Source organism: Giraffa tippelskirchi, chromosome 11 (assembly GCF_054371585.1).
Source record: "Giraffa tippelskirchi isolate mGirTip1 chromosome 11, T2T-mGirTip1v1.2.pri, whole genome shotgun sequence".
NCBI classification, from domain to species: Eukaryota; Metazoa; Chordata; class Mammalia; order Artiodactyla; family Giraffidae; genus Giraffa; species Giraffa tippelskirchi.
The window spans coordinates 143,913,398-143,938,518 of NC_137285.1; the positions used below are offsets into that span (position 1 = coordinate 143,913,398).

A 25,121-nucleotide genomic window follows, 5' to 3' on the forward strand; every position below is an offset into this window, starting at 1 on the left:
ACTGAGCGGCTGAACTGAACTGAAGTGGCTACTTAAAAGTCCAGGGAACTGAAATCAAGGGAGCAAGGGTGATACAAAGGAGGTGGGGCTGAGGGGAGGGTGGCAGCTGAGAGCAGCTGGTTCTGTGTCCTTGGGGGAGGAACTCAGCCTTTCCCCCACCTCACAGTGCCCACCCCCTCGCTTTAAGCCCCAACAGAAAGAAGACCCAAGGGCTTTCTACATGAGGCCCAGTCAGGCATTGGGCTTGCAATCTTGCTCTGCTTTTGCAAGGGAGATGCCCAAAAGAGCTGGGGGGGAGGGGGGGGTCGGAGGTAGGAGTGGGGGTGGGGGAGGGGGTAGAGGGTAGGAACGACCGGGTTCAGCAAATCTGAATCTGATCCTGCCAGGAGGTCTTCTAGCGGTGCTACGCTGGCAAAGCACCCAGCCTTTTTGAGCCTGGGGTCCTATCTGAAAAACAGATCCTAGGAGACCCTAAGAGTGCAGAGGTCATAGGCTTAGATGGAGATCACACTGCCCACCCCTAGCGCGGCGCTTGGCTCGTCAGGGTCTACCGAGGGCGCGCGCCCTGCGCCTGGCCGGAGAGGGTGGGGCCTTCGCCCGTCTTTCCTCTCGTCCTTCCATCCCCGCTTTCTCTGCGTCTGCACAGGCCGCCACCGGAGTTTTCTGCGCCTGGAGGGAAAGTAAGAGTTTAGCGACCCCTCTTGGCGAATCCATGTTACAGCTGTGTGTTCCGAGGGGTCCCAGGGGCAGGTGGTGGGAAACCGAGGAGGTTCAGGGAAAGGAGGGTTTTCCTCTGGAAATGTCTCCATTCCACCGTCAGCAGTCACCCAGTGACTACAATTGATTGACTGGTTCACTCCTGTCCTCGGTCCCTCATCAAATAGTTACCAATAATTGTCAGCAAACACTGACTAGAGAACGCCCTCTGTGACTTCAAAACTAAGAAGCCTAACTGTCCAGAAGGGGACGCAGACCTTAGATAATTGTATCAATATTATGGTATTCTTCATTCGTTCGTTTGTCCATTCATCCACTCCTTCATTTATCCATCTCATTCATTCATAAATATTGTTGAGCTCCCCCATGGGTCAAGTACCTGTTATTTACATTTGAGAAACAGTAAAAAAAACAAAAACAAAAAACAAAAAAAAGCAATCAAAGACACTTGCTCTCATGAAGTTTATGTTTTAGAAGGGGAGTACTGAAAATAGGGCACCTAACAAATAAGTATACAGTACATTTGAAGGAGAAAAGCACTGTAAAACGTGAAAGATAGAACGGGGGGAATCCCTGCAGTATGGTGGGAGCAGGTGGCAGAATGAGGTAGGCGATCACAGTTGGCCTCCGAGAGAAGGTGATATTTGAGCAAAGATGTGTAGGAGGTGCGGAGGGGGGCAGGTATCTCCAGGGAATAGAAGTCCAGGTATTGGAAACCAGCAAGGCTAGGAGGCTCTGCTGTCTTTTGTTCAGTTCAGTTGCCCAGGGGTGTCCAACTCTTTGCGACCTCATGGACTGCAGCATGCCAGGCCTTCCCTGTCCTGTGCCAGAGTTTACCCACACTCATGTCCATCAAGTCGGTAATGCCATCCAACCATCTCATCCTCTGTGTTTTGTACTGTAGGCATAAGCAGAGAGGATGAGGATGTGTCCTCTAAACCTGCCTGAGTCAGGGAGGAAGTGTCCTTAGAGGAGGTGACACGCAGGTGTTGCTGGCTAAAATCTTGGCTTTCTCTGCCCATCGAAGCCGAATAAAAAATATGGAGACAGAGTTTGGAGGAAACTGAAAGGTGACTTTCATTCTCAGCCAGTGGAGAGAGGAACCCGGCAGGCTCATGCCTCAAGAACTGTGCCCCCCGCCACCAGCCATGAGGAGTCTAGGGGCTTATATAAGGCAAGGGCTCGCGGTCAGGAGTCGGTGATGAGGAACAGAGGTGATAGGATCTTGATTTCTTCCTCTCGCATTGTTTCAAAGACAGTCACAGCCTGGCGTCAGTAACCCAATAATTGAGTCTGGCAGATCGCTGGCTCTGCGGCCTACTTTCTGATACATAACTACAAGGGGAAGGATGTTGAAAGGGTAAGCACCAGATACAGGATATATTTAGCATAGAGTCAAGAGAAAAAATGTGGATTGTAGCTCCTGCAGAGTTACGGGGCAGAAAAGCAAGCTTCGTTCCAGACATGCAGAGTTAGGAGCAATTAAAGTAAAAAAACTAGGAATGTTCAGGCCTGCTCTCTGTTCTATCTTCTTTATTCTCTAGAAAGGGAAAGAGGAAAACTCATTCCTCTTTTTTTCCTGTTCACTGTAGCAAAGGTACAGACTTGAAGGAGAAGCAGAAGTCTGCCCAGTGGACGGGTCTGTGAAACGCTTTCTGAGCGGAGGTAATAGCATGTGTGAAGGCCCAGAGGAATGAGGGATGGTGGTGAGTGAGCCGGGGGAGTTACAGGAGGCTCAGCTTTTAGCTTTGCTTCTGTTTGTCGACCCTCAGAGAAGGCCGACCAGGAGCTCCAAATGTGTGGAGCTCATTCAAGTACACCGTTCCCATCCATCACCCTTTGTGAGGTCGGTTTCCTCTCCCTTCAACAAAGAGAAACCAAAGACCAGAAAGGCTTGGGTGCGTTTACCAAGGACGCACAGGCAGGTGGGGCTGAGAAGATTGGAACCAGCAACCCTCACCCTGGGCATCACTCCAGGGCTTCCTTGTCAAGTTGTCTGTCCTGCCCTCAGTTAACCCGCTGCGGCCTGCTCGGTTAACCCACTGCGGCCTGCTCGCGATTGTGGCTTCAAAGGTTAGTAGCTCATTTGTGCTTTATTTGAGATTTGCTTGCTAGGGTTCTCAGACGTTGCCAAGTATTCAAATCACCTGACAGTCCTGAGGGTCTACCCAGGCTCAGACCCTTGCCCACTTCCCAGAGCTCCCTCCTCCTTATGAGCTCTCCAGGTGATGCCGATGCCTCCAGAGACTCAGGGTCACAGCTGCAAAGTGTGGTTCTCACAGGTGTGGGGGCTGCTGAGCCTTTCTCTGTAATAGTTCAAAGAAAGGTCATTTTATTCTTAATTTTTGGAGGAATCTGCATACTGTTTTTCATTGTGGCTGCACCAATTTACACTCCACTTCTGGGTTTATTCAAAGAAAACAAAAACACTGAGTCATAAAGATACACGAATGTTCATTGCAGGATTACATACAATAGGCAAGATATGGAAACAACCCAAGTTCCATCAATGGATGAACAGGTAAAGAAAATGTAGTGTACACACACACACACACACACACACACACACACACACACACACACACACACACACACACACCGGACACACACACACACACACACACACCGGACACACACACACACACACACACACACACACACACACACACACACACACACACACACACACACACACACACACACCGGAATACTACTTGGCCATGAAAAAGATGAACTCTGTCCATTTTTTACAACATGGATGGACCGTAGGGACTTCCTAGGCGGTGCAGTGGTAAAGAATCTGCCTGCTAATGAAGAAAACACAAGAGACGTGAGTTCGATCCCTGGATCAGGAAGATCCCCTGGAGGAGGAAATGGCAACCCACTCCAGTATTCTTGCCTGGAAAATCCCATGAACAGAGGAGCCGGGCGGTCTATAGTCCACGGGGTCGCAAAAGAGTCAGACACAACTTAGCGATGGAGCACGCGTGCACATGGGTGGACCTTGAGGGTATCTTGTGAAGTGAAATAAATCAGATGGAAAAAGACAAATACTGTATGATTTCACTCATAGGTGGTATATAAGAAACATACAAAAAACAAAATAGATGAACAAAACCAAAGCAACTGAAACAAACACGTAGACACAGAGAACAGAGTAAAAGTTGTTGGAGGGAAGGATGGGAGTGGGTGTGAGTAAAGGGCATCAACTGTGTAGTGATGGATGGAAACCCAGTTTTTGGTGGAGAGCACGCAGTAAGTGTATACAGAAATTGAAATATAATGTTGTACATGTGAAACTTATATAATGTTATAAACCAATGTTACCTCAATTTAAAGTAAATAAATAATTTAAAAAATTTTGTAAAAAGAAAGGCCATATTAGGTAATTAAGAGCACCTGAGGGAGATCCCCTTGGAAAGGACAAGGTGGATGTTGTTGCCCTTGAAACCATCTGTGCTTAAAAGCAGAGCACGCAGGCCCAAAGCAGTAAGCAAGCTTACTGAGAGGAGGACGCGGTGGAGCGGTCTCTGAGGCCCCCCAACGATTAAAGACGATTTCCTTGGACATAGGATTTTGACCAGAGCAGAAATGAGTGGAAACAAGGAGAGTGGTAAGTGCATGGTGGTTGGGTTGGGAGCTACGGATGTGGACTGAGACGGGGCTTCACCTGGATCCCCCAGTGGGGTGGGGCCGGCGATGGACTTTGGGGCTTATGGGTTCCTGATAGTGAGTGCCAGGCTTTGAGGGGATGTGTGCCCTTCCAGCAAGCAACCTCGGGAAGGGATGGTTAAGAGGGCAGTGAAGCTTGGGGCTCGCAGACTTGGATTTCAAGCCCCCCTTTCCCGTCCTACTTGTTTGAATTGACCTCCTGCCTTTGAGCCTCCTGTTTTTAAGCCTCCTCCTTTAAGCCTCACCTGTAAAGTGAGCCTAATGGGGGTACCCCCCTCATTTGTTATTTTTGTTAGTTACTCAGTTGTGTCCAAGTCTTTGTGACCCCATGGATTGTAGGCTACCAGGCTCCTCTGTCCATGGAATTCTCCAGGTAGGAATACTGGAGTGGGTTGCCATTCCCTTCTCCGGAGGATCTTCCAGATCCAGGGATTGAACCCTGGTCTCCTGCATTGTAGGTAGATTCTTTACCCTCCTAATAGAGCCACTTTGAGGATTAAATCAGGTGGTGTATACAAAGAACACAGTCAGTGTAAACTGTGGTTGATAATGTTGTGGTTTTGAAGGGTCTGTGACCCCCCAAAAGCTTACACCATTCATACTCAGGCTGGGTATGTTAGGGGACTGTGTTAAATTCAACAGGCTATTATAAATTATGTCCTTATTCACCCAATCTGCAAATTATAGATAACTCTCACCTCCTAGCAGCCAGGATTAAGTGAAAATAAAGCTGCATGTGGTTGGGGCTCCTGGGAAGTCACTAAGCTTGCTAATTAGGTAAGTGACCTGGGTTGAAAACGCTGGTCTAAGTTCATCTTATTTTGGTGCATATGCTTTCTCTGTTTTCCTTGACTAAGTTAGCTATGCTCGCATCTCTCAAGAACTGTCTCTTCATTTTCTTCTAGTATAGTCTACCAAAGTCTAGCCAGTGTATATGTGCCACATGAGTGTAGCTGTGTTCCAATAAGACTTTATTTAGAAAAAGATGAACTGGGGGTACTTCCCTGGTTCAATGGTTAAGACTTCACGCTTCCACTGCAGGGGTCATGGGTTCAATCCCTGGTTGGGTAATTAAGATCCCTGCATGCTAAACAGCCAAAGGAAAAAAAAAAAAGATGAATTGGGGTCCTAGTCTATAACTATACTAAATTCTCTTGTAAAGCATCTGTTAATTCTTGTGTGTTTTCCGAGTAGACGTTAGTAATCTGTAGACAGTGTTAACTCAAGTTTCCTATTTTTAACTCTAATTTCTTTCCTTGCCTAATATTTTTGGCTGAGACCTCTGGTGAAATGTTAGGTATTTTACAGTGACCATGGGCAACCTTATCTCTTGTTCAGGATTTCAAACCCTTTGGTTTCTCAGCTAAGTTGGAGGCTGGCTTTTTGGTTGAGAGATGTCTTATGTTAAAGAGGTGGCCATTCATTGTATTAAGTTGTTTAAATCAAGAATGGGTATCTACTTTTGTCAGATGTCTTTATAGCATCTATAGATCAAGTGACTACTAATGAAAAGTTAATAGAAGTCATAGAATTGAACTTCCATTCTCAATATGACCCCACTTGGTTGAAAGGTTATTCTATTATGCTGATGGATTCTGCTTGCTAGGTCCTGTTCAGTTTTAAGTATTGATAATCTAATCATTTGTCCATAGATTTGTCCCTAGTTCTTAATATAAAATTCATTAAGTCTAGATATCATTGTTTATTTGATTATGAAATGTGGATTTTCCTTTTCTTTAGTTTAATAGCACTGGAATAATATACTCCTTTATATACATGATAGAATTTCCTTGTGAGACCCGCTGGGCCAGATATTCTTCAGGAGACCTAACTCTTTGATAACGTCTATGGAAACTGATTTGTTTAGATTTTATTTCTTATCCAGGACTATGAATAATTAACTACATTTTTAAACTAGATTATCCATTTTTTCCAGACTTAATCATATCCATTAGAATAGTGCAAAATAGTCTTTAGTTCATCTTATTCCGGTGCACGTGCTTGCTCTTATTTTTCTTGACTAAGTTAGCTATGCTTGTGTCTCTCAAGAGCTGTTGCTTTGTTTTTTCTACTATAAATTAATCATGCAAATAGCCCTCTGCATAGTTGGAGCCTGTTCCCATAGTGGTCTTTACACTGGAAGCATTCGCATTGGAGATAAACTTATTTAGCTATTTATAATCTAATAAGAGCCTTAAATTGGGCTTCCCAGTTGGCTCACTGGTAAAGAAACTGCCTGTAATGCAGGAGACTTGGATTTGATCCCTAAGTTGGGAAGATCCCCTGGAGAAGGAAATAGCCACTCACTCCAGTATTCTTGCCTGGGAAATCCCATGGACAGAGGAATCTGATGGACTATAGTCCATGGAGTTGCAGGAGTCGGACACAACTTAGTGACTAAACAGCAACAACAGAGCCTTAACTTAGCTATACCTGGGTTTTAAAACCTGACTTAAATATAGCAAAATCCATAAGAGTACACCTGGAGCTTTGACATGTGGTTACAGCCATGTGACCATCACCCTATTAAGATACGTTAATATCATCTCCCCAGAAAGTTTCCTGCATCCCATTACAGTCAATTTCCCAACCTCCTTTCCAGGGAGCTACTGTTGTGACTTCTATTACTTTTTACTTTTAGTTGCCCTATAAGTAGAACTGCACAGTATGGACCTTGTCTGGTTTCTTTCACTCAGTTGGCTTTAGCTTTTAAAGGTGAACCTACTTGCTCTGGTTAGTAGTATCTGTCCTCTTCCGCCTCTCACTACTTGCTCTGGTTAGCAGGTCCTCTGCAGTAAATCTAGCCCCTCTAGCAGGAGAAATTGGTACTGCCTGTCAAAGTGGAGATGTGTGATGGCTACAAGATTCCAGATTGGGAGTTATTTCCTTTCAGTATATTGACAATAGCATATCACTAACTTCAGGTTTCCGCTGTTGCTAATACCAGCTTTTGATCTGTGATTCCTTTTAAGATAACTTTTTTTCTTGGCTGCTTTTGAAATGTTTCTTTGTCTTGTATTTTTTGTAGCTTCACAAAGAAGCTACATATATATATAAAATTACATAATTTAGCCTAATTTGCATGTTTTTACCTTCTTGATGCCATACTTTTGTGCCTGGTTATTTGGCACTGATGAAACATCTTATTCAAATTGCTTCTCTTCTGCCCCATTTTCTCTTCTTTTGGGACTCCAAATGAGTATGTATATGTGTATGTATACTTTAGATCTTTCATATTTCTTCTGTGTCTTCATGCCACATTCTAGAAAGTTTCTCCAGCCTCTCTTTCCAGGTCACTAACTTTCTCTTCAGTTGTATCTAATATGCCATCAAGCCTTTTCCATTGAGGCTTTAAATTTTCAATAATTGTGTTTTAACAACAGGAGATCTAGAATCTTCTGTTTTCTTTAGATCTATCATTTTAACAACTTCTAATTTTTGTCAAGTTTCAGGCTTGGGTTTTACCTCCTTGAACAGAAAAGCAATGTTTTTACAGTTGACTCCTCAAGTCAAGTTGGTCTTCGCTGTCTCTTGTGGTTTTAGCTCATGCTGTTGATTCATGTGTCTAGATTTTCTGTGTGCTGGATGCTGTATTTGAAAAATCATCCTCTTGAGAAATCTAAAATCTCAGGTATACTGCTCCCAGAGTGTTTGTTTTCTTCTGTCCAGGGACTTTGAGTACAAGATGACAGTACTGTTAGACGAAGTTAATCCAACTTCAGAATTTGAGACTTCTAGGGCACATTTTGTGATGTGAATGTGCACAGACCAAGCTGGAGTCTGTGCTAGAGCTGGTTTTCTGCCAGTTCACTCTCTTCCCAGGAGTTCTGGCCTGACGTCAGAGGGCTGAAGTTTAAATCTTGGTTTTACTATGGGACACTAGAAGTTCCTTGCCTTCATGGAGTTTCAATGTTACTTCTATTTGAGGTAAGTATCAGGATTTCCTGGTAGCTCAGCTGGTAAAGAATCCACCTGCAATGTGGGAGACCTGGGTTTGATCCCTGAGTTGGGAAGATCCCCTACAGAAGGGAACAGCTACCCACTCCAGTATTCTGGCCTGAAGAATTCCATGGACTGCATAGTCCATGGGGTTGCAAAGAGTCGGACACAAAGAGCGACTTTCTCATCAGGTATGAGTAACTGATGCTCAGACAGGAGAGAGAATTCTTCCACCATCCTACAGTTGGTGAGTGGTAACAGAATCTAGACTTCTCAAGGCTGCTTTTACCTGAGTTTTCAGTTTTGCAACTTGTATTTAGGGATCTATGCCCCCCAAACACCTTGCTTCCCATGCATTTAAAGAAGACTTGACAATCTTTATCATTATGTAGTAATTATTGTGTAGTAATCTTAGTTATTACATTGAGAAGGAAGAATCTCAATTAGGTTAGGGTACTGAGACACCAGGGAAGGCTGGTGCATGGCAAGGGGAAGGAAGGCCAGATGGCAGATTGAACTAGAAGGGCTTGTAGGGCACTAAAAAAAGAGGCAGAAGTATCCTGCCTGGGTATAAGTGGTATACCCATGTACTGGCATCCCAAGTGAACAGGAGACTAGCTTGTTCCTAGTTCATTCCCCATATTCATTCCCTATTTTCTGTTTTTACTGTTTAAGATCTGTCTTTCAGCTCTTATCAGAGGGTACCAGCTGGGCTGGTTCTGAGATTCTGCTTTATGTAGAAGTCCCCCGTGTATGGTTTGGGAGGAAAATGGTTTAAAGGTGAGAAATATTGAAACCACGGATGTAGCCAGGAAGACTTGAGAGTTTGTGCATCCCGACACCAGACAACTTAGGGCTGAGATTTAGGGACATTATGACCTTTGTGGAACACTGTCAGTCACAATAGATTCTTCTTATAGAAAAGACAAGTCTTGGTGGAGGTCTGACTTCTTGGTTTTCCCTCAGCCTTGCTGCATACTCACTACCTTATCAGAAAATACATTTGCCAGGAAGATAAACTTTTTGCAGTTACTTGCCTTGGCCCCTGCCTGGAGAGCTCTAATTCCAGCCAGCCTCCCTCCTCCAGGCGCTTGTTGGGCCACACTGACCTCCCGTTTCCTGCTGCAGCCTGATCCCTGTTTCCTGTGAACCTGAGGTCCCTGACTGAAGGCTGGGTGGATGGAAGGACACTGAGAGCTACCCAAGCTCCTGGAGGACAGTGTGACCTTCTCACCCCCGGAGTTGAGATCCCCATTGAAATGGCCCTCTTACTTCTAGGGGATGGAGCTTGGGCCAGAGCAAAGCTTTTGCTTGTGAAACAAGTGTTAGTCCAGGAATAAGAAAAATTTGTTCAATTTCTAGGTAAACATTATGTTTCTAATAGCAGTGAGAGAAGTTCTCTGTATTACTGATGAAAGGTTGGCTTCCTAAGTCAAGGCTCGGTACCTGTTTTCCCTTGGCTGCATCTGGCTGTCATCCATCTTCCATAGCTTACAGGCTCCAGTCATGGCTTATCTCTTCACCGAGTCAGCCACATCCATGTGGCTGTGCCTCTCCTACTAGTTACCTGTATGCCAGATGCTGTGCTAAGGGTATAATGATGAAAGCTGACCGGGGCAGATACTGAACAAGCAACAAAATTAAGTGTCATTACAGAGAAGTATCGGAGAAGGCAATGGCACCCCACTCCAGTACTCTTGCCTGGAAAATCCCATGGATGGAGGAGCCTGGTGGGCTGCAGTTCATGGGGTTGCTAAGAGTTGAACACGACTGAGCCACTTCACTTTCACTTTTCCCTTTCATGCCCTGGAGAAGGAAATGGCAACCCACTCCAGTATTCTCGCCTGGAGAATCCCAGGGACGGGGGAGCCTGGTGGGCTGCCGTCTATGGGGTCGCACAGAGTCGGACACGACTGAAGCGACTTAGCAGCAGCAGCAGCAACAGAGAAGTATAGGTTGTTGTGGGAATATCACAAGCAGCCTAAAGATGGTTTAGAGAGGTTGGGCAGAGTAGTCCAGTATTTTGAAGTGCTGGTCCCACAAACTGTAAAAGAAGTAAAAAGGTTTTACATATGTGGGGGATGTAATGTAGAAAAACTTAGAAGATGGCATTTGTTGGAAGGTGTGTAAGTCTGGATTCTTAGAAAAAGAGATCTCAGTGACTGAGGATATGAGGATTATTTTACAACGAATGAGAGGCAGCAGTCAGCCTCACATTTTCATACCTCCTGGCTTCTTAATATCTGATTTTTTTATTCTTCGAGACTTTACAAAGGTGTTTCTTATCCAGAATTTGGACTTTTCAGACAGAGTTGGGCTGAATAGTTAGAGGTTCAGAAAATATAGTCCTAGGAACTTTGTTAGAACTGCAAGTTCTCAGGCTCCACCCCAGACCCCCTGAAAGAAAGTTTAGTGATGAGGACTAGCACTGTGTCCTTAGAAACCCTCTAAGTGATTCTAGTGGACTTTAAAATTCAAGAACCATTTATCTTGCCCGTGGTTACTGGTGATGGACATCCAAGCCAGCTGTCACTGTGGGCAGGTCGAAGGTGTTTATAGCAAGTGATGCAAAGTAGGAGGATGGAAGAACTGAGCTTTGAACATCTGGTATGACCAACTTGGGGAAAAATGGAAAAAAGAAGGGCTGATGTTCTAGAACAAGACTTGGCAAGTTTTTTTCTGTAACAGGCCAGATAGTAGCTATATTAGGCCTTGTGAGCCATACGCTCTGTGTTATGACTGTTCAACTCTGCTGTTGAAGTACAAAGGCAGACATAGATAACACACAAACAAGTGACCATGACTATGCTCCAATAAAACTTTATTTACAAAGACAAATGGAAGACTGGTTTGGTCCCTGGGCAGTAGTTTACTTTCCCCTAGTCTAGCAGAATGACTTAGGGTTTTGGTTTGTTGTTTTTATTTTTGGTTTTTGTTTTTAGCAGCAGAATCCCTTTTCTTCCTTAAAGCTATATAAAGCAGGAATCACTCTGATTGAAGAATCCACAGCCTACCTCTTCAATTTCTCCTTTTTCTTGAAGTGGACCCTAAGGTTCTTCCTAAGAAAACATATTAATGACACTTAAGTCCAGTGCTCCAACATCTGAGCTTGGGGCCACTTAGGCATTGCCCTTGAATGAGTAGATAGCCCTTCCTCAACTAGTTTGGGCCTGTAACCAAGGTGTGGAGGTAGAGGGAACTGGTGGCCAGCCTGAAATCACGCCTGGGCCTGAGGTTCAGGAAGTCTCCTTTGCTGCAGCGCATGGTCTCTCTCTGCAGGTTCCAGCCAGCCTGCTGAGGCCAGTGGGAACACCCAGGGTACGAGTGGCCCATCAGACACCCCCCACACACCCTGTGTCCGGATGAGGGACCAGGCCCTCAGATACCGTAGCATCCACACCCAGCTGATGGAGATGGTGCTGACCTTGCGGCAGACTGTGGAGGATCACATCACACAGCTGACGACCAGACCTCAGCAGCAGGACCTGGCGCTGGAGGAGCAGCAGCACGGTCAGGCCATCAGGGAGCAGGAGGCTCTCCTGGGTCGCTTACTGTTGCAGATCGTCAGCTTCCTGCCGGCTAGGGCTCCAGGCGACCAGAGCTTCCAACCGCCTTGCACGTCTACGGACTCCAGGGCTGATGTCAGAGGTGGGCAGCTGGTCCAAGCAAACAGGCAGACGGGCCAGATGTTCTACCAAGAGAGTGATTTTGAAAATTCAGTTATCAGCTATGACCTGTCCAACCGTGGCATTGACATCTCTGCCTTATACCACTTGAGCTTCCGGGACTACAACACCTACCAAGGGAACAAATACCACAAGGACAAGAACATCTTGGTGAGGATGGGGAGACAGACTCGAGGGCCCCCATCACTAGGATTTACTGAGTCCTGTGCCAAGAACTGTACATTCTCGGTGATTTTTCCCCAGCCCCATGGAGTAGGTGTTATTGTCCCCTGTAGGTGAGGGAGTGGGCACAGGAAAGTTGACAAGCTGGGTCTTGTTTCCCCTCCTGTCCTAGCTCTTATCCACCGGGAATCACAGTGGTCACTGTGGTAAGTGAACCTACCCTTGTAGAACTCAAGTCTAGTAACAGATCTCAGTCAGTCCATTGGGGAAACAGATGTGAATAATGTTTCCAAGAGCACTAAGGGGCTGCCTGCTTTGGGTGGTCAGGGAAGATGATTTAAAGGTTGAATCAGTCAGTCAGGTGATGGGGGTAAGGGAGGGGTCCTCCAGGAAGGAGGAATAGCATGGGTGAGAGCTTCAAGGTGAGAAGAGCTTGGAGTGATTGGGAAAGGAGGCTTGTGTGGCTTGAGTAGGGATGGTGAGCACTGTAACAGGTATGGATGGGATTGGGCCATTGTAAGATGCTGGGGTGTTATCCCCACAGTGATGGGATCAAGAAAAGTTTTCCAGCAAAAGAGGGTCCCAACAGTTCTCCAGCCAGAGGGCAGGGGGCCACAGTAGCCTCACCTTCCCTTCTGTTCCCACCCAAGGGATGTGTGGCCAATGGCCACACATTTTCTGCGGGCCAAATGAATCAGGTATCCCGGCCGGCCTCTGAGGGGCCATGCTTCTTCCAGGAACTTGAAGGGGCCCTTCCATGGAAGTGGAGATGGCAGAGGTGATACATGCAGGGCCTGGTTAAGGAGCCAGGCTCTGGGGCCAGTCAGGTGAGATGCTGCTCATCACCAAGGTCATGTGGCTAGTAGTTTATTCAACTTTTCTGAGCTTTACTCTTTTTGAGCAGAGATCAGAACATTTTCTCAGGAGTTGTGAGAATTAAGGCAATAGACACGAACCACTTAGTCTAATGTCTAGAATATAGGAGCTCAGTGAATGATGGCTGGTACATAATATAACTATTATTACTTATCACTCCATGGGAAATAGATGGGGAAACAGTGGAAACAGTGCCAGACTTTACTTTTTTGGGCTCCAGAATCACTGCTGATGGTGACTGCAGCCATGAAATTAAAAGACGCTTACTCCTTGGAAGGAAGGTTATGGCCAACCTAGATAGCATGTTTAAAAGCAGAGACATTACTTTGCCAACAAAAGTCCGTCTAGTCAAGGCTATGGTTTTTCCAGTGGTCATGTATGGATGTGAGATTTGGACGGTGAAGAAAGCTGAGCGCCGCAGAATTGATGCTTTTGAACTGTGGTGTTGGAGAAGACTCTTGAGAGTCCCTTGGACTGCAAGGAGATCCAATCAATCCATCCTAAAAGAGATCAATCCTGGGTGTTCATTGGAAGGTCTGATGTTGAAGCTGAAGCTCCAATACTTTGGCCACCTCATGCGAAGGGTTGACTCATTGGAAAAGACCCTAATGCTGGGTAGGATTGGGGGCGAGAGGAGAAGGGGACGACAGAGGATGAGATGGTTGGATGGCATCACCGACTCGATGAACATGGGTTTGGGTAGACTCCGGGAGTTGGTGATGGACAGAGAGGCCTGACGTGCTGCAATTCATGGGGTTGCAGAGAGTCGGACACGACTGAGCCACTGAACTCATTAACTGAATGGACTTTCTGGCCAACCCAATATATGGCTCTAAAGAGGGAAGTTTGCAAGCTGTAAGATTTGGGAGAATTTGTGGAAATTTTTCTAATATTAAGGTTGTCAAACATGGATTTTATTGCCTCATGGAGCAGGGAGACCTCCGTTTGGGCTCATCCAGATGAGTAATTATGACCTGTTTAAAGGGGTCCATGGTGGGCAGGGCAAGAGGACTGACCTTTGATTCTGTCCATCTCCAGGGCTACATCAACCTTGGTACCAGTGAGAACAAGCTCTGTACTGATCTGCTAGCTGAGAGGGTAAGCCACATTCCAGCCTGTGCTGGAACCCACCTTCAGGCCCAGGTCCCCCAAGAATGGTCTTTTAGCACGTGGTAGACACAGAAATAAGTCTTAGAAGTTTGAGGAAGGGAGTGGGAAATAGCTTCTAGAATAGCACATCTAACCTGCTGACTGGCCTTGCTGTGTTGGGAAGTTTTCTCCAGATGGGTATGTGGTGGGTAAGCTGCCAAGGGAGTGTCTAGATCAAATGTAGGGTTGGGGAGGTTGTCAGACACTTCCCAGGGGAGATCTAGCTGTATAATCTTTGACACGAAGACTGAAGCCTCTGTTCATCAGGGAGCATGTAGTATATATGCCCATTTCCCTCTGGGAGGCCCTGTGTTGTAGGGCAAACACCCATGGGCATCCTAGGAGTAGGATGAAGCCTCTTGGGCATCCCTGGTCTGGCCGTACTCACACTCTATTTGTCAACAGTTGAGTCAGAGTGACATGACCTACATTGATGAAGATCTACTGCAGTACGCTGATTGGAGAGGGCAGCCGTTGTAAGTAGCCCCTGGACCTGGGGTCTTCTGGTCTACAGACACCCATCCTCATCCAGGGGAAGACTTCCCAGTTCTATGCTGGGTGCCTACCTATTTTGGGGGGTAATGACTTGGAGAAGGCAATGGCATCCCACTCCAGTACTCTTGCCTGGAAAACCCCATGGACGAAGGAGCCTGGTAGGCTGCAGTCCATGGGGTCGCTAAGAGTCAGACATGACTGAGTGACTTCACTTTCATACATTGGAGAAGGAAATGGCAACCCACTCCAGTGTTCTTGCCTGGAGAATCCCAGGGATGGCGGAGCCTGGTGGTCTGCCGTCTGTGGGGTCTCACAGAGTCGGACACGACTTAAGTGACTTAGCAGACTTCTAGAAAATGCCTAGTGTAGACTCTCATAGCCTAGTGTAGACTATCATAGCAAGCAAGCTGGTGTAGTAGAAATAGCACTGCTCTATCATTCAAGAGATGCAAGTTTTGGTCTGTACTCCTCATGTCTGTCTGCTGGGGAGTTGAGAGCCTCAGTCCCCTGTTCACCCTGTAAGGACCCTGAGGTTGCACGCTTTGCTCTCGTGAAAAGACTGAGGTCTAGGCTGTGGGGAAAGCCCAGGGCCAATCCTGGGAACCACTGGTCTGTCTGGGTCTGTCCACAGCCTGCGGAAAGAAGTGGCCCGGTTCCTGACCTTCTACTGTAAGACACCTGAGCTCCTTGACCCAGAAAATGTGAGTCTCTTTCCAGCCTTCCTGACACCCTGGTGGAGGACCGTATTCTTGGGGACCGCTGCATTTCCAGAAGAGCCTCTCAGAGTCGGAGCGGGGTGGAGGCCAGTGGGTCTTCGCTGAGGAGACTCCTTATGTCCGTCCTCCCAGCGGGGAGGGAGACGGGGGAGCTATCCCTCTTACACGAGGATGGGTTTTCGACTTCTGCCTTCTGTGTATCTTCTTCAGGTGGTCATTCTAAATGGCTGCTCTGCTGTCTTCTCTGCACTGGCCATGGTTCTGTGTGATCCAGGTGGTAAGTCAGTGGGCTCTGCCCTCCCTCAGGGACACAGCCCCATGTGGGCAGGCGCGCATGGGCCCTAGGCCTTGAGGGAGAAGAGGGTCTTGACTGAAGACCTTTCCTCTGAAGCATGGGGTGCCTCCTGCACTGATTAGAGCATCTTCCTACTATTTCCGCAGGAGTGAGGGGTTTGAATTCCCATTTAATATGGGCATGTTACAGGCCTCTGGTCTGCCCCAGGCATGGTGACATCTGGAGCCAACTCTGTCTAGTATTAGTCGGACTTCTGGTCTCAACCCCAATACAGAGAGCCCTAGTCAACTGGCTTAGACAATACAGATGGTCTATCTCTTCAACACACAGCAAGTTGTGTGTCTCTGGAGATTCCCAGGTGGTGCTAGTGGTAAAGAACCCACCTGCCAGTGCAGGAGACTTGAGAGACTCGGGTTCGATCCCTGGGTTGGGAAGATCCTCTGGAGGAGGGCGTGGTAACCCACTCCAGTATTCTTCCTGGAGGATCCCATGGACAGAGGAGCCTCGTGGGCTACAGTCCATAGTGTTGCAAAGAATTGGACATGACTGAAGCAACTTGAACAAACAAACAAAAACACCAAAATCAAAAACTAGGTTCTAGATCAAATAAAGCTTGAGAGATCTGTTCTTGATCTCCTTAACGATGCCTCTGAACAATTTGAAATAAGAATCTCAGATTTCTTGATGAGCCTACTGCATGGGACACTTGTTACCAAGATGGCCAGTTTCACTGGAAGGAGTAGGTCCTTGATTAGCTCATCAAGGAGGCCAAACAGATGGAAGGAAAATAACACATGAGGTCACCAAGCCCAGAAGAGCTGAGCCATGTGGAGAGATGAGAGCCCTCTCTGTGTGTGGACCTCGGCCTCCAGTGTTGGCCTGGAGCTGACAAGACTTGATGATTCACGCTCTACCTGCTGCAAGCCTAGCTTGAGTCCCTGGATTCCAAGTAACTTGCAGCAGTATTCTCCCCTTTTCTCTTCTAGTGTACCCACAAAGAAGAAACTTAAGGGTTTTGTTTTCCTAAATAACATTTTTAAGAGTGGATTATGTATATAGAGTACTGGCTTATCATGGCTCAGATGGTAAGAAATCTGGCTGCAATGCAGGATACCCGGGTTTGATCCCTGCGTCAGGAAGATCCGCTGGAGAAGAAAATGGCAACCCACTCCAGTCTTCTTGTATGGAGAATTCCATGGACAGAGGAACCTGGTGGGCTACAGTCCATGGGGTTGCAGAGTTGGACATGACTGATTGACTAACACTTACACTTATGTATACAGAGCCTGTGCTGCAAAGCACTCACCCCTAAGTAGGAGGGGTTACACAGGAAACCTTCTCTGAGGAGTGTGTTGCTGCTGATCTGGGGGTCCTGCACGTTCTCACTGGGAGACCTTGAACTAACAGCACTGTCTCTCTGCTTCCAGAGGCCTTTCTAGTCCCCACCCCCTCCTATGGAGGCTTCGCCTTTAGTACCCACCTGTATGCAAAAGTCAAGCTGGTTCCTGTCCACCTGGAGAGTCAGGTCAGTGTGGGGCTCCTTCTCCTGCTCAACCGACCCAGGCAAGGGAATGGTCTAGGCATTGCCAGGGTGGAGGTTGGTCTTGCTTTTCTCCCATGTAAGTTATGGGAGAAGGTTGGAGAAATTGGGCAAAAAGGGCATGTGGGACTAGTCCCTGGGTATGAAGGGAGAGGACTGTTCAGGGTTTCTATGAATGAGGAATCAAGGCCTGGAAGCTTCCAGATAGGTGGTTCTCAGGCTGGATCTATCTTTCAGGTCACTGAGGCAAACGGCTATCCCTTCCAGCTCACTGTGGACAAGCTTGAGCAAGCCCTGCTTGGGGCTAAGATTGAGGTGAGGTGGGAACCAGGTCTTCAGGGTGGGCTCTGCTGCTCCGGAAAGGGGCTGAATATGGAGGCAGTGGGATAACTTGTTCACCAAGACAGTGTGGGCGCCTTCTTCAAAAGAGGCAGCATCCCAGGGCACATCCCCCGAGGAGCCCTGAGCCCTGGCTGTGGCCCCCAGAGCTCCATCCTGTTCCCCTCTGCGGGCACCATGATAGTTGCTCCTCCGATTGCCCACTGAGGCCTTGATGAGGTGTCTGATACCACTCAGTGACATGGCCTTGACCTTCAGATGAACTTGATGTGATCTGGCCTTGACCTTCAGCTGAACTTGACGTGGAGGTGAAGGATTTGTGTTCACTTGGTTATGCTTGGTTCTTTTCAGGGGAAAAATGTCAGAGGTCTTGTGCTAATCAACCCTCAGAATCCTCTGGGAGACGTCTATTCCCAAGACTCCATGATGGAATATCTGGAATTTGCCAAGAAGTATGATTTCCACCCCCTTGAGATGAAGGCCGTAAGAAGGGTTCCCATCACTCACAGTCAAGGAGTCAGAACCAGAAATAATATACCCTAAGTGTTCTCACTGCGTAGTGTACTTTGTGCAGTTATGGACAACTAACTGAAATGGACATGAAGGAAACGGCACCCACATGCTCACTGCTTCAGACTTTGCCACTTCCTTTCTAGCCTTTGCCTGTGTGCACATGCCCACGTGACAGTCACACTGTCCTGTTGTTTCCCACCTCTGGCAGCATAAGCTCTTCCTGCGTCCATTTCCCAAACTCCTTGGCTTGAGGTGCCGAGGAAGATGAGTCCCTCTAGAATTTTCCGGTCCCTGTTTCTAAGAACATGTTAACATCAGTTATTATCTCGGAAGTCTGGAAATAGCCTTCTTAGGGTGGATAATCTTCCATGGTCGAGAAAAAAACATGTATTCAAAATTCATAACGAATCCAGACCAATTAATGGCAGCACGTGGGGACAAGAGGAGTGCTGGGGGTGTTCTCCGTGCCAGCCCTTGCACGGACTAGGGGAGGGATTAACTTTCCATCTCAGAAACCAGTTTCTTTCTGTGAAACAGAGGTAATAGTACAGCTTCAGAGCACTTGGGAGAATAAAGGAAACGAGGCAGGTGTGCCCTTGGCCCACTTCATATCCCTGTTTGAACCAGACCCTAGGTGGGAGCTCTTTAAAAAAAAAATTTTTTTTTTAATTTATTTAATTGCGCTGGGTCTTAGTTGTGGCACACAGGATCTAGTTTTCTGACCAGGGATTGAATCTGAGCCCCTTGTATTGGGAGCATGGAGTCTTAGCCACTGGACTGCCAGGAAGTCCTAGGAGCTCCTGACTATACCAGAGGAAATGTCTCTGGGACACCCAGCCCCTACCACTAGTCTCTACCTGATGATTGAAGTGTGGGGTCGGATGTTCTCATGCATGTCCCTCAGGTCCTGTTCCTTCCTAGTACCCCCAAGTCAGGGTGGAAGTTCCCCTCTGGAGAAGGAGAGACCCCCTTCTACCTTACCACACCTCTTGGAAAGTTTGGATGGGCTTCTGGGGCCTTAGGAGTGTCTGATCTGTGTTCAGAGAAGCCTAACAAATGAAATGTGAGTAATGCTTAGAGAGAGCCTAGATAATTGTTCTTTCACCCAACCTGCAGGTACAACCTCCACGTGATTGTAGATGAGATGTACATGCTGTCTGTATTTGATGAAGCCATCAAATTCCACAGTGTTCTGAGCATGAAGAGGTGAGTTGGTCTCAGCGGGAGTTGGGAATGAGAACCATGAAATTCTTGCTTTTGCAGGGTGAGTCCATGGGCAGTAAACTCCTTTAGCAACAAGCCAAGAACTGAGCTTAGAGCCTCCAGGTGTGTGAAAGTGAGCAAAGCATCATCTGTCCTCCAAAATGTCTTCTCTAAATGCCACTTTGTACATGAGATAGCTTAAGAAGAAGCTAGAATGAGCATGGTCAAAAGTCAAGATGAAGCCCTACAGAAGGTCAGGGCTTCTTGATAAGTAGTGCACAGGGAAAGAATAGAAATAGAGGAGAACTTTCTTCAGGGTTGGTATTCGGCCCTAGGATAGGATCCGGCAGGCAAAGCAAGAGGAGAGCATGCCTGGTGGAAGGAACAGTTTCAGCAAAGGGGCAGAAAGAAATAGGTGAACACATTTTAGAAATGTTTGGAAAGTCTAGAAAAGGTGGTCCACTTGTGTGAGGAGCCAACTGCCAAGAAGGTGGCTTTGGACTAGCTGTAGGAAGACCCCGAGCCAGGCTGAGAGTCCTCGACTACCTTCAGTCGGCACTTGAGAGCTCTCCCATCTGCTTCTGCAAGGATACCTTTTGTTGACTTCCTGGCTTAACTGGGGCAACTGTGTCTTGAACTTTGGGTCCCCAGGCCCTTCTGTCTAGAAAGGCCCTCAGGGCCACTTTCATGTTCCCTTCATAGACCGCATGTCATCATCCTTCAAGTATTTCTCCATAATCTTGATTGTAGTCTTTCCTTTCCAGTTTGCCTGACCCCAACAAGACCCACGTGATCTGGGGCACCAGTAAGGTGAGTCCCAGCCGCCTGTCCTTGAATAGGGAAGGAAGTGGAGCCAGGAGCGGAAGGTAGACCAACTGGGTATTCCCTTCCCTTCTTCTCTTCCTCTAGGATTTCTGCATCTCTGGCTTCCGCTTTGGCGCTCTGTATACCCACAACAGGGAGGTGGCCTCTGCCATGAGCTCCTTTGGCTACCTCCACAGCATCTCTGGCATCGCCCAGTACAAGCTGCGTCAGCTGCTTCAGGACAGAGGTACTGAGCCCTGTCCCAGGCTGGACCGCATGGCCACAGGGAATTTCTGGGTCTGCATGGGCCTCTGACGTGCCTTCAGTACACTGAGACTCTGTTCACTGTCTCGAGTTTAACAGTGGCGGGGCGGGACATTTATAGGAGGGCAGGTGCAGTCTGGTATAGAAAGAAGACAGAGGTGCTGGTCTAAAACACTGACCATCTGATAGCTTGTGCTCTGCCTGGAAGAGGGGTTGTCAATTGTACTCTAGGACTTGAAGGTGGGAACTTCAGAGATTGGTCTTTATGTGAAGGTCAATTTTTTCTCCCGTTCAGGTGGTGCAGTTGGTGAAGAATTCGCCTGCCAATGAAGGAGATGCAGGTTGGATTTCTGTGTCTGGAAGATCCCCTGGAGGAAGAAATAGCAACCCACTCCTGTATTCTTGCCTGGAAAATTCCATGGACAGAGGAGCATGGCAGGCTACCGTCCATGGGGTCACAAAGAGTTGGATATGACTGAGCACAAACCTGGCTTACTTCAGGCAAAGATTACCAAAGAACACCCTGACTCTTCAAATATGATTTGACTTCATCTTCCAGGGTGGGTAAAGGAGAGGCCGTTTGGGCAAGCTGGTGCTGCTACATATGGCATCTGAATTTACCTTTCCTCTTGGATCTTAAGTGAATGTTGGCTTCAGCGGGAATTTCCCACTTTTAATGCCATGGTTCAAACTTAGATAGGGCTCCTTTTTTAAAATTCCCTGTCATAGAGCAGATGCCAGGCCCAAGGATTTAAATTGAGAGCAGGGATACATGAAAAAAGTTATCATATAATCTGGTTTAGAGAACAATCTGCTTTCAGTGTTGGGTGGAGAAAGTGGTAGATAGAAGAAATACAACTGAATGCCTCCCTGCATGGTGCCAAGCCCTCTGATATTTGGTAGAAACCAGATTCCCAGCTTCTTGAACACTGGTTCTCAATCTTGGATGCACGTGGGAGTTACCTGGAGAGTTTAAATACTGATTTGTAGGGAATTAGGGAATTTAGTCATTCAGTCATGTCTGACTTTTTGCAACCTGTGAATTGTAGCCTGCCAGCCTCCTCTGTCCATGGAATTTTCCAGGCAAGTATACTGGAGTGGGTTGCCCTTTCCTCCTCTAGGAGATCTTCCTGACCCAGGGATCGAACCTGGGTCTCTTTCATTGCAGGCGGATGTTTTTACTGTCTGAGCTACTAGGGAAGTCCAAAGTGTAGGTTGCATCCACAAAGATGCTGAGTTAGATGTCTGGGGATATAATCTGGTCCATTAGGCCTTTTAAAAGCTCCCCAGGTGGTTCTAAAGTGCTGCCAATGCTGAGAATAGTTGTGCTAGGATCATCCCCAAGCATAATGAGGTTCTTCACAGTCCATTTGTTAGGGTCTAAAGCAGAAGGTGAGGGAGCTATGAATAGCAGCTACTTGCCTGGTTGACAACAGCAGCATCAACTCTATTTAGGGGACACATCAACTTCTTGCCTCAAGGGTAGAAACCCAAACATAACTTTACTACACAACTATTGAGAATCCCAGTGTCCCCACCTCGCACAATGAAAGCGGTGTCATGGGTGGTGGTGTTTAGTTGCTAATCGTGTCTGGCTCTTTGTGACCCCAAGGACTGTAGCCCACCGGGCTCCTCTGCCCGTGGGATTCATCAGGCAAGAATACTGGAGTGGGTAGCCATTCCATTCTCCAAGGCATCTTCCCTACCCAGGAAACAAACCCAAGCCTCCTGCATTGGCAGGCGGGTTCTTTACCACTGAGCCACCAGGGAAGCCCACGTGTTGGGTATGACCAGCTCAAATACGATACAGTCAGGGTTGGATAGAATCGGCAGGCACGAAGCCCAGGGAGGGAGCATTTGGTCAGGAGCCCTCTGGCAGATCTCAGCCCTGAAGTATGTAACAGCTCTCTTCCTCCATCCACTCAGAATGGATTGACAATATATACCTGCCCAGTTATCACTTCCGGCTGCAGGAGGCTCACAGGTACGTCACTCACAAGCTAAAGGCATTGAAGGTCCCTTTCCTCAATCGTGGCTCCGGCCTCTATGTCTGGATCAACTTGAAACAGGTGAGCTCTGGGGGTGAAGACGGGTGTTGACGGGCAGATCTGCCGGCTGGGTCTCGAGCTCAGCGCTGTCCGTCTATCCTCCCCAGTACCTGGACCCGTGCACGTTTGAGGAGGAGCTGCTCCTCCATCGCCGCTTCCTGGACCACAAGCTGATCTTGTCCCCAGGCAAGACCTTCATGTGTAAGGAGCCTGGCTGGTTCCGCCTCATCTTTGCAGCCAGGCCCCACCTGCTAAGAAGTGGTGAGTGGAGCTGAGCTGCCAGTCCTGGCATCCTTCACAGATGCCCCTGCCACTCCTCTGTAACCCAGTACTGGAGTCATCCCTTATTCACCTTTAGCAGCCTACATAGCTCCAGTCCTTCTAGGCCCTCTGTTTCCACTTTCATACCTTTAAGTGAAAGTGAAAGTCGCTCAGTCGTGTCCGACTCTTTGCGACCCCATGCACTGTAGTCCATGGAATTCTACAGGCCAGAATACTGGAGTGGGTAGCCTTTCCCTTCTCCAGGGGATCTTCCCAACCCAGGGATTGAACCCAGGTCTCCCACATTGCAAGCAGATTATTTACCAGCTGAGCCACAAGAGAAGCCCGTATCTTTAAGCTCCTTTGTAAACGAGGAACTGTTAGGCACTTGAAATATATTATACTTTTGGTGTGTCAAGTCTGTGTCTGTCATTGAAGAGGCACTGGGACTGTAAGCTATCCCGAAATGGAGCTCTGGCCATGCAGAACTTGCTAGCTACTAGGTGAGATAGGTAGATAGGTGAGATAGATAGCTACTAGGTGAGATAGATAGAAGTCTCTGTATGCTATACTGTGGAGTTGCGCTTCTCCTCTGAAGGTTACAGAAACATGACAATCATTTTATCTATTGCATCTCAACACACGCAGGTCACTGTTCTACCCACTGGGAACATAGCAATGAATATTTATGTTACATATCTTTTGGGCTAATGTGGAAAATAGACCGAGGGAAGGGCCACTAGAGGCAGACAGAAAATAATGAGGACAAGGCTGTAAGCTGCTGCTGCTGCTAAGTTGCTTCAGTCGTGTCCGACTCTGTGCGACCCCATAGACGGCAGTCCACCAGGCTCCCCCCGTCCCTGGGATTCTCCAGGCAAGAGCACTGGAGTGGGTTGCCATTTCCTTCTCCAATGCATGAAAGTGAAAAGAAAGGGATGTAGCTCAGTCGTGTCCAACTCTCAGCGACCCCATGGACCGCAGCCTACCAGGCTCCTCCATCCATGGGATTTTCCAGGCGAGAGTACTGGAGTGGGGTGCCATTGCCTTCTCCAGGCTATAAGCTAGGTGACAGGATTTGATCTTGAGTCACAAAGGTAATCTGGCAGGCAGGGGGTGTGACAGTGAAGCCAAAAAGAGCCATGGGGGATGCGGCAGGAAGACCTGGAAATCTATCCCCCAAAAGGGAAGGCTCAAGTTCAGCATCCCTGAACCAGAGGCTCTGTGGTGGCCTACTAGGACCTGCATGTATCTGGGGCCCATGTGAACACCCGCTAAGTATTTCTCTGTCTCCATTTGGACCCTCTAGCCATGCGTCGCTTCCGTCAGGTGCTAGAGGAGCAGGCGCAGGAGCATAGAGTGAAGCAACTGGAGGATGCAATGAAGGAGGAAGTGTCTACCTCCCAGCCAGAGGCTCCAGGAAGTCCTAATGTCAGCCTCGGATCTGGAAGGCTGGGTGCTGGCTTGGAGCTGTGACCAAACAAACAGCGGGCTCCTCCAGGCATGAGTGCATTTGACCCCACCATCAGCCGCCTTAACCATCTGTCATTTTGGAAGCTTTACATCTTCTTAGTCTCTACGAGCCATTGCATGTGTGCAAAATGTTTTTATGGGGATTCTGGGTGGGAAAGCCTAGAGGAAGAATAAAGGGAGCTCTCTGGGTCCCTGTTTAGATGGGTTAACTTTTATATTCTGTATCTAATAAATTCCATATTCTTTAAATTGCAGGCCTGTTTTATTTCACATTCTTCATATGACCTTTTTGGAGCTAGATGATTTTTAAACTTAATTTTTAATTAAACTTAAATATTAAATTTAGTTTTGAAATGGTAAAGCAGGTTATATGTGAAGAATACTTTCTAGGACAGGCCAGAAAGGAAGGGAAACCGTGATCCCTAATTGGCAGAGCATTTTCTAGGGGTTGGATGCAGTATCCCATAGGATCCTTACAGGATCACACCCACCTTACACATGTGTGGCTATGTGGCCGGTTGAGAGTATAGTCTCAAATGTTTCTGCTTCCAAATGTGAGTTCTTTCCATTTTTGCCTTTTTGAAAGGCTTTTAAAATGAATCTCTGGTGACAAGCCTGAAGTCTTCCATTTTCATCTCTAGGGTTTCCAGCTCTTCAGTCATACCTCCTGAGCATTTCTCCACAAAGCCTTTGCACATCTGAGCTTTAGTCTAAGCATTGGAGTGGTGAAATGGGCAGAGTGGGGATGACCACCGTTTTATAGATGTTGGAAGAACTATTAGCATCCACGATGGCTTTGATCAGTCACTTGGGTTTGGGATCATCCTCACTCTCTTGGGCAGCTTTGCAGCCCACCAACAAATCCTGATTCTTCAAGACTTTGACATCAGGCAAGTTTCTTTAGAAATAAACTTGACTAGTAGACACAGAAAGAGAATTCATTGGCTGCATGAGGGGGTTCATGGGACCAGA

The 25,121-nt window shown here is 47.3% G+C and overlaps 2 protein-coding genes across 2 annotated transcripts in view; both read left to right on the top strand.

Annotated features, from left to right (window-relative positions):
- The window catches only part of ALKBH3 (alkB homolog 3, alpha-ketoglutarate dependent dioxygenase), a 171,088-nt gene extending 167,930 nt beyond the window's left edge, over positions 1–3,158 (top strand). The window contains exons 9-10 of the mRNA XM_081545010.1: positions 2,310–2,382; positions 2,490–3,158. Of these exons, the coding sequence (XP_081401136.1) occupies positions 2,310–2,382; positions 2,490–2,755 (339 nt within the window). The 3' untranslated portion in view covers positions 2,756–3,158. The remainder of the gene's footprint in view (positions 1–2,309; positions 2,383–2,489) is intronic.
- Positions 2,429–24,398, top strand: ACCSL (1-aminocyclopropane-1-carboxylate synthase homolog (inactive) like). Its single transcript, XM_081544999.1, has 15 exons — positions 2,429–2,790; positions 11,608–12,164; positions 14,091–14,150; positions 14,607–14,677; positions 15,328–15,397; positions 15,623–15,689; positions 17,135–17,232; positions 17,485–17,562; positions 17,938–18,038; positions 19,216–19,305; positions 20,067–20,112; positions 20,212–20,353; positions 22,297–22,439; positions 22,526–22,679; positions 23,986–24,398. The coding sequence occupies exons 2-15, from the start codon at positions 11,691–11,693 to the stop codon at positions 24,150–24,152; spliced, it is 1,761 nt and encodes a 586-aa protein (XP_081401125.1). The 5' UTR covers positions 2,429–2,790; positions 11,608–11,690; the 3' UTR covers positions 24,153–24,398.
- The last annotated feature ends 723 nt before the right edge of the window (positions 24,399–25,121 follow it).

Coding starts and splice junctions, on each gene's coding strand:
- ACCSL (XM_081544999.1), top strand. CDS start 11,691: ATGAGGGACCAGGCCCTCAGATACCGTAGCATCCACACCCAGCTGATG. Junction 15,690..17,134: donor GGTTCTGTGTGATCCAGGTG/GTAAGTCAGTGG, acceptor CTCTGCTTCCAG/AGGCCTTTCTAGTCCCCACC. Junction 20,354..22,296: donor TCAGCTGCTTCAGGACAGAG/GTACTGAGCCCT, acceptor CCATCCACTCAG/AATGGATTGACAATATATAC.